Source organism: Zea mays, chromosome 6 (assembly GCF_902167145.1).
Source record: "Zea mays cultivar B73 chromosome 6, Zm-B73-REFERENCE-NAM-5.0, whole genome shotgun sequence".
Lineage (NCBI taxonomy): Eukaryota > Viridiplantae > Streptophyta > Magnoliopsida > Poales > Poaceae > Zea > Zea mays.
In genome coordinates this window covers 113199812-113206460 of record NC_050101.1, presented here as the reverse complement: position 1 = coordinate 113206460, position 6649 = coordinate 113199812, and the positions used below count along the sequence as shown (strand labels likewise).

The 6649-nt window shown below is 46.0% G+C and overlaps 1 protein-coding gene across 2 annotated transcripts; it reads right to left on the bottom strand.

The window, feature by feature from the left end:
• Positions 1-2300: 2300 nt before the first annotated feature.
• On the bottom strand, positions 2301-5129 carry LOC103629791 (uncharacterized). 2 transcript variants are annotated; one of them, XM_008650902.3, is made up of 6 exons: positions 4929-5129; positions 4242-4286; positions 4025-4116; positions 3088-3930; positions 2857-3006; positions 2301-2763 (listed from the first exon to the last, which is right to left on the bottom strand). In XM_008650902.3, exons 2-6 carry the CDS (start codon positions 4264-4266, stop codon positions 2380-2382), a joined length of 1494 nt encoding a protein of 497 aa, XP_008649124.1. In that variant the 5' UTR covers positions 4267-4286; positions 4929-5129; the 3' UTR covers positions 2301-2379. The 2 variants fall into 2 exon arrangements, with proteins under 2 accessions (XP_008649124.1, XP_008649123.1); XM_008650901.4 differs by lacking the exon at positions 4929-5129 and having other exon boundaries at positions 4242-4923.
• Positions 5130-6649: the final 1520 nt, after the last annotated feature.

The following is a 6649-nucleotide window of genomic DNA, read 5'->3' as shown; positions in this document are numbered from 1 at the left end:
TGGGCAATTCAACCACCAAAATCAATTAGGAAAAGGTGTAAGCCTATTTCCCTTTCACTCGTGGCTCGACCCAACAACAATTTGTTACATAAAATCATAATTAGCATATAATATTAGTATCGAGTGGGCAATTAATTTATGTTATTTAAGATTACTATAAAAATCTATTTTCTATATTATATTAGTGATGTATCTATTTTAGAAATTTAAAATATGTTATTTAAAATATTATTAAGATTTTATATTATAATTTAGAGAGCAGTTTTACGTTTATGGCTAGGCTCGTTGGCTCGGTGAGTCGGCTGGCTCGCCAGGAGCGAGCCGAGCCGAGCCGAGCCTCGTTTTCGAGCTCGCCAGATGGGCGAGCCGAGCCGAGCTCGGCTCGGCTCGTTTCCACCCCTAATTCTAGGTAATTGCTAGCAAGGGGGCCTCGTGCTGCAAATCTGTGATTTCTTGTTGTAGCATCCTTGCTTTTTCCATCTCTTCCCAGATCAAATGTTTGTTTCTTGCCTGCATGTCTAGTTTTTCCCCTTGGCTGCCAGGGTTTCCTTTTGCTTTTGAAGGTGGCTATTTGTCATGCGAAGGCTGTGTAACAGCTGTTGGTCTTCGGTGTTGATGCCTAGGCCTTCGCCATAGTGAAAAAGCCCTCATCTTCTAATGGTGGGAATTGTTGGTGGCCCTTCGCAGTCACGTCCTGAGCGGGGGAGCTAGTCCTAGTGTGTTGTTTTCTTGGGAGCTATCGTGGGTTGGTCTTCGAAATGAGCACAGTGGGCGCTAAATGTTGGGACTGAGAACTGTGGACCCAAGCAGTCAGGAGAGAGGATGAAAGCTGGCACGACAAAATGTATTGTTGGAAGCTCAAATGTCGTATCAATCATGTTGTGTCTAGCTATAGGACAGAGGTATTTATAGGGTGGCTGATGGTCGGTTCCACAAAATACATTCTTATTCCCGACCACCAACTATATTATCGGAATATATTGTACAACGGGGTAATTATAGGACCACCGACACACTATCCTAATTACACCCATTCTTCTACCTTGTAGAAGGCTTACGGGCAGGCCCACCCTGCGTTGGGTCACAGTCATCGTTCCCATTAAATCCTTTGTTAATGTGGGCGCAAAGTCATGCGTCCTTTCTGAGAAAGCTTCTGTGGAGCCTTCACTCTAAGAGCCCTTCGTTGGACGATCCCTTCGTGGCTCTTGCCTGGCCCGAGCGAAAGTAGACCGAACCTTCGCAAGATGAGAGCCTTCGTCCGTTGGCATTGTAGGAGGAGAGTCTTCGTCGCCAGAAGGCGACCTAGGGCCTGCTCTCGCGGTTGCCTTTGTCCCCCTCCCCCTAGCTCTTTGCTCTGCATAGGACACTTCGACAATTAGTCGGCAAACAAAGGGTGACGGGCTAGTCTCGTCCTCGCTCCAACAACTATGAAATAATATTTATCTTCGATTATTAGAGAAAGATACATGTGTTGGAAACTATAATCATGTGATGCTAAGCTTTTGAGCTAAAAAGAAATAATAAATCAAAACCAGAGGAGACAATATTGTTATCTCGATTTTTTGACGCGATGTACGCTGCTCACCTAGTCTCATTTTATCAGTGGTGTGTACCCGCGCATAGGTAGAACCTAGGCAGACCACGACCATACAAATATTGTTGTTTTGTACTATATATATAGTGCTACAGATAGTTGTAAAACTGCTCATCCTACAAAGGTTGGTCATAGAAACCACAACCATACAAATATTGTTGTTTTGTACTATATATATAGTGCTACAGATAGTTGTAAAACTGCTCATCCTACAAAGGTTGGTCATAGAAACCTCGGCAAAAACATATAGCCATTTGAGAAATTGATGGGAGGCCAAAACGCCGCAAGATTGAGATCCAAAGGAAGTGGAGACATAGGAGAGGAAGAACGGGGAAGAAGAGGTTGTACCTAACCACCCCAACACAAAGAGACTCTATGGTCACTCAGGACACGCGAGTGACTTCCCCATCTAAAAGCAGAAAAGATGGCATCGCCGAGGGAAACAACGGCTAGAGCCGTGGCCTCCGGCTGCACGCGGCGCCACAGTGGTGCCCGACCGCCGCCGGGAGCACCTGCTTGGTCTCGTCCCCTAGTTAGCTTGCTTCACTTGTAATTACAATTTACTGCCTCAATCCTTGCAACTGATAATGCAATGGATAACTTACATACATTGTGGGACAAAAATAACGGGATCACTGTTTGTTCATGCTTAGACATTAGAATTAAAATGAAATAGGTGCAAGTCACAATACTTTACACACGTGTGGGACGATAAATATTTAAACCATTCTAATATTATGGAGGGTACTAATGACCCAAATACTGAAACTACGGTAGTACGTACTCTACTGTTCAAGGGCATGGCATCTGCTGCAAGGTCCTACAACCTGTAACTTCACAGTGGAGGGAATTATAGGCTCAATGTACGTCATGATGGCCAAGTGTGCTCGTCGAGATTCCATCAGAACCTCGACAGGTAGCGGGGAGCACTTATTATGTTTATTAGCCGGAATATAACACTTAAAATCACTCTGATGGACCTCCAATTTGAGGGATTGCAGCGATGTTGCACACTGAGCAATGTGGCATGCTAGCTCAACCAGGCTCTTAGCGGAAGTGAATCCATTCATCTCAACAGTCTTGAGCTTGTGATGGCGTTGTTCAGGAGTCCCCCTCAGAACCAAAGGATTTGTAATGATCGAAACATGTTTCATCTTCCGCTGATATGCCTAAAATATCAAAATGAACAAAATATTTGATAAGCATGATTCAATTCAGATGCAAAAAAAACTACTGACGTCTAAGTATGAACATAAACTTACATCCAAGAAAAAAGCCTCCAAAGAGGGACATGCATCAAAAAAGGAAGCCAGAGAAAAATAATCAAATGTTGAAGGAAAGGTGTACGCCGCAAGAGAAATCTTTAAGTACTTCAGGTGCAGATACTTGCTGGGAAGCATTGGTATATTCATCTGCATAAAGACGTGTACAATAAGATACAATTGCAGTATAGTCAAATGCATCTAGCAAGCCAACACAAAGAAATAGTATACCTCAACCATTGAATTTATGGTAAGAGTTTCGAGGTTTGCCATCATAGACGGGAGTTCAACACGGACATAATAAACTGCATCGTCGAAGCATGCACTCAATTCTTTTATTTTGGACACTCCCCCACCAATTGACAGTTTCGTCTTCGTATGATGTCTTCCGAAATTGAAGCAAGTTATATTTGGAGCATCGATGTCCAAAACACGAAGCTTGTCACAATCATAAACCTCTAGGTATGTGAGCCGTTGTAGCATGGAAGGAACCTTCAGACAGACTATGCGATCACAATATCTAATCTCCAACCTCTCCAAAGCAAGGGCAGAGAAGACAAGGCGCTCTAACTCGTCACCCTCAATAAAAACACCATCAAGACACAATTTTGTCAGATTTTTTAACCAGCCAAACTTAGAAGTGGGACAAAAAGAACAGCAACTAAGTTCAAGACATTTGATTGAGTCTCCACTCATAGGTAGAAGGGAATATGGGAATTTGTACTTTGCCATGAAAGGAAAAATTAGCTCGAGTTCTTCAATCCCATGTGTGATAGCAATCTGAAGCCAACGGTTAAGATAACGTGAGTCCTTTGCAGTGTAACCTATAGGAACATGGATTTTGAGTGCCTTCATCCCAATGCCTGAATGATTATTCAGAATGTTATCAACTCTACTGTAAAAATTGCTTGCAATTTCGTTTTCTTGAGATGTGTTTTTCTTGCAACCCAATGTTTCATCAGTAAAAATGAGGTAGGGATGACATCTCCATGACTGTAGAAAAGACCGGGACAAACAGGCAGCTCGCCCCGCGTCTCGAATGTGCATAAAGGAATGTATATGAGACCAGACACCCTACACATACAAGCATAGGGACCTTCATTATCAATGAAAGGCAGACAACTCTGGTATAAAAAAACCAAACAAAAAACTGAGTCATCTGCCATACCTCTGAAAGGAATGGTTTTTCTTGTTCCCCTTTAGAATCATCATTGTGCTGGCAAGACCTCTTTTCCTTGTAGCTTGAAGCAATCGATCCATCTTCAGCATATAACACAAAGCACAACCAACCAACCACATGTAACAAATACAAAAAAAAAATCTAACATATGAATGCATGAGAATAGTAAACTATTTCCCAGGAATAGGTAAGATTTAACACTTGCCTTCCATGAAGTGTGGCTCAATCATCTCAAATGAACGCTTGCTAACTGCATATATAGTGTGATTTAAATAAAGAGAAAACATAAGATAAGAACTTAAAACTCAAATGCATGGATCTCGAGGACCAGGGGCGGAGCTACCCTCTCTCTAATAAAACCTGTTTAAATAAAAAAATAACTAATTTAGTCCATCACAGCCGGCAGTTGACCCATTAGGCCCACTTGGTGTTCAGGTGTAAGGCACTCTCCACGCTGGACTCTATAGATTCCACCGGCGGCGGCTGAGCGGCTCCAGGCACCAGGCTCCTAAGCGGCGAGCGCCACTGCAAACCGCGGGTTGTTGTACTGTGTGCTCTTGCGCGCCCGGCGCTGGCGGACGACCAGGCCGTGTGCTCTTGTGCGCCCGGCGCCGGTGGATGACCAGATCGTGGCTCCCCGCGTCTGCGACTACGTGACGGCGTCGCGGTGGGCAGTGCGCTGGCCTCATGGCCATGCGCCCGTCCGCGGTTGGCCCTTAGTGAGTCGGCGACATGGACCGAGGCGACGTGGACCGCGAGCAGGCGCGGTCGGCAGCAGGCAGGCCGGCGTCCGGCGAGCGCCACTACAGGCCAGGGTGAGTCGCGAGCGCCGAGGGGGCTGAGGAGTATATTGTTTGGCACGGGGAGTAAAAGGGGAACACAGACTGCTCACCAGTGTGGTCGTGTAGATCGACGGATAGAGACGACAGAGGGGAGCACAGCGGTGGCTGGGCAGCGTCGACGCACGTCACGTCTGGGTGGCTTCTTCTTGGCGGGAGACGAGCTTCGCCAGGAACAACGTACAGCAAGGTCGTGACCGGAGCGAGCCAGGGCGGCGGATCCTGATGACGGTTTGATTGAGATCAGCGGTGCCGGTCTATTTATTAGGCGTGGAGCCCTATGAAGTAGGAAACAGATTCTTTCCTACCAAAAGCAGTTAAATATCCTGATAAAAAAGCCGGTAAATACAAGCAGTTAAATATCCTCATGACTGTAGCCGCATGTCTCGGAAAAATGTCAATGCCTCCTCAAAGCTTCCATGTTGTACACAAGCGCATTTGCAACTTGGAGACTGAATCCAAAGACTCCATCCATGTATGAATGAATCCTCCTTCCCAAGCTCAGGTCGCCTGCTCTTGAGCAAGCGGTAACGGCGGTCACCAATGTCACCCTGTCAGGTGTGGCACCGCCATTCTCCATCTACACAGCCAACGCAACTGCTGCTATGAAGCGGCCGCACCTAATGTAGCACCTCATCATCATATTCCACAGCACCAGGAATCGCTGCGGCATCTTGTCGAACACCCTCCGGCCCAGCATCGTGTACATCTCCATTAGCGAACATGTGGTGTACGCATCCCAGCGGAAGCCGGTCTTCACCGCGGCCGCGTGCACCTTGCGCCCCTCGACGGACAGCTTCATCGTGCTGATTGCCATGAGCACAAATGGGTAGGTGTAGCTGTCTGCGGCGAGGCCTCGCGCACGGAGATCGTAATACACCGCCATGACGCGTGAGAAACTGCCACGCCTGGCCAGGGTCCTGATCAGTACGTTGCAGTCGCGCAGCGGCATGGCATGGCTCAGGCGGCGGGTCTCCCTGCGCGGCGCGGGCAGGCGGATCTCGGCCGCCGCGGTGAGCTGCCTCACCGCGCGCTGCTCGCACGGCGTGCGCGGGGTCCGACGTACGGTGAGCGCGTGCGGCTCCTCTGCTCGGCCCAACGACCTTAGAATTATAGGTATTTTTCATATCATTAATTTCATAAGTTAATATTATGATGATAACATATAAAAAATAATTAATTATAGAAATTTGATCCATATCAATATGGATCAAGAGAACATAAAGCATATGAATTATATAAATCATATAAATATAATAAGCATATAAACTGACTGAACAATTAAAAATAAACAGATAGTAACATAAACAACATGACTGTAAAATTAAAATAAACAGATATAACATTTTATAATATTACAGAACAGATGAGATAAATTAATGGTTACATATGAAACAGCAGAGATGAACATATGAAACATATATAATCTGCAGAACATAAAACAGTAAGGACATAAATTGATCATACTCTCTCATACGCTCTGAGGATCCAGATCATTGTCCAGATTCTCTTGTCATGTCGCCAGGAAGAAGATGTTTTGGGCAGTCGCGTAGACGATCCCAAAAACCTAATTGCCGATCCCCGTGCAAGGTCTCGAACGACAAGGGCTTCGGAGGCACCTGCCCTCTCGTTTCTCTGTGCGCGCAGTCACGAGATGGAAATACCCTCACTTGCGGTTGGACTGTGATTCTGAAGTGGTTCTGCTCTCGTGTACCAAGTGACAGGCGTTGTCCCCATTTAACCTCATCACGAGAAGCTGAAGGAGAAAGGTCTC

Coding starts and splice junctions, on each gene's coding strand:
- LOC103629791 (XM_008650901.4), bottom strand. CDS start 4,323: ATGTTTTCTCTTTATTTAAATCACACTATATATGCAGTTAGCAAGCGT. Junction 3,931..4,024: donor AAAAACCATTCCTTTCAGAG/GTATGGCAGATG, acceptor TTGTATGTGTAG/GGTGTCTGGTCTCATATACA. Junction 2,764..2,856: donor TGGAGGCTTTTTTCTTGGAT/GTAAGTTTATGT, acceptor TTGATATTTTAG/GCATATCAGCGGAAGATGAA.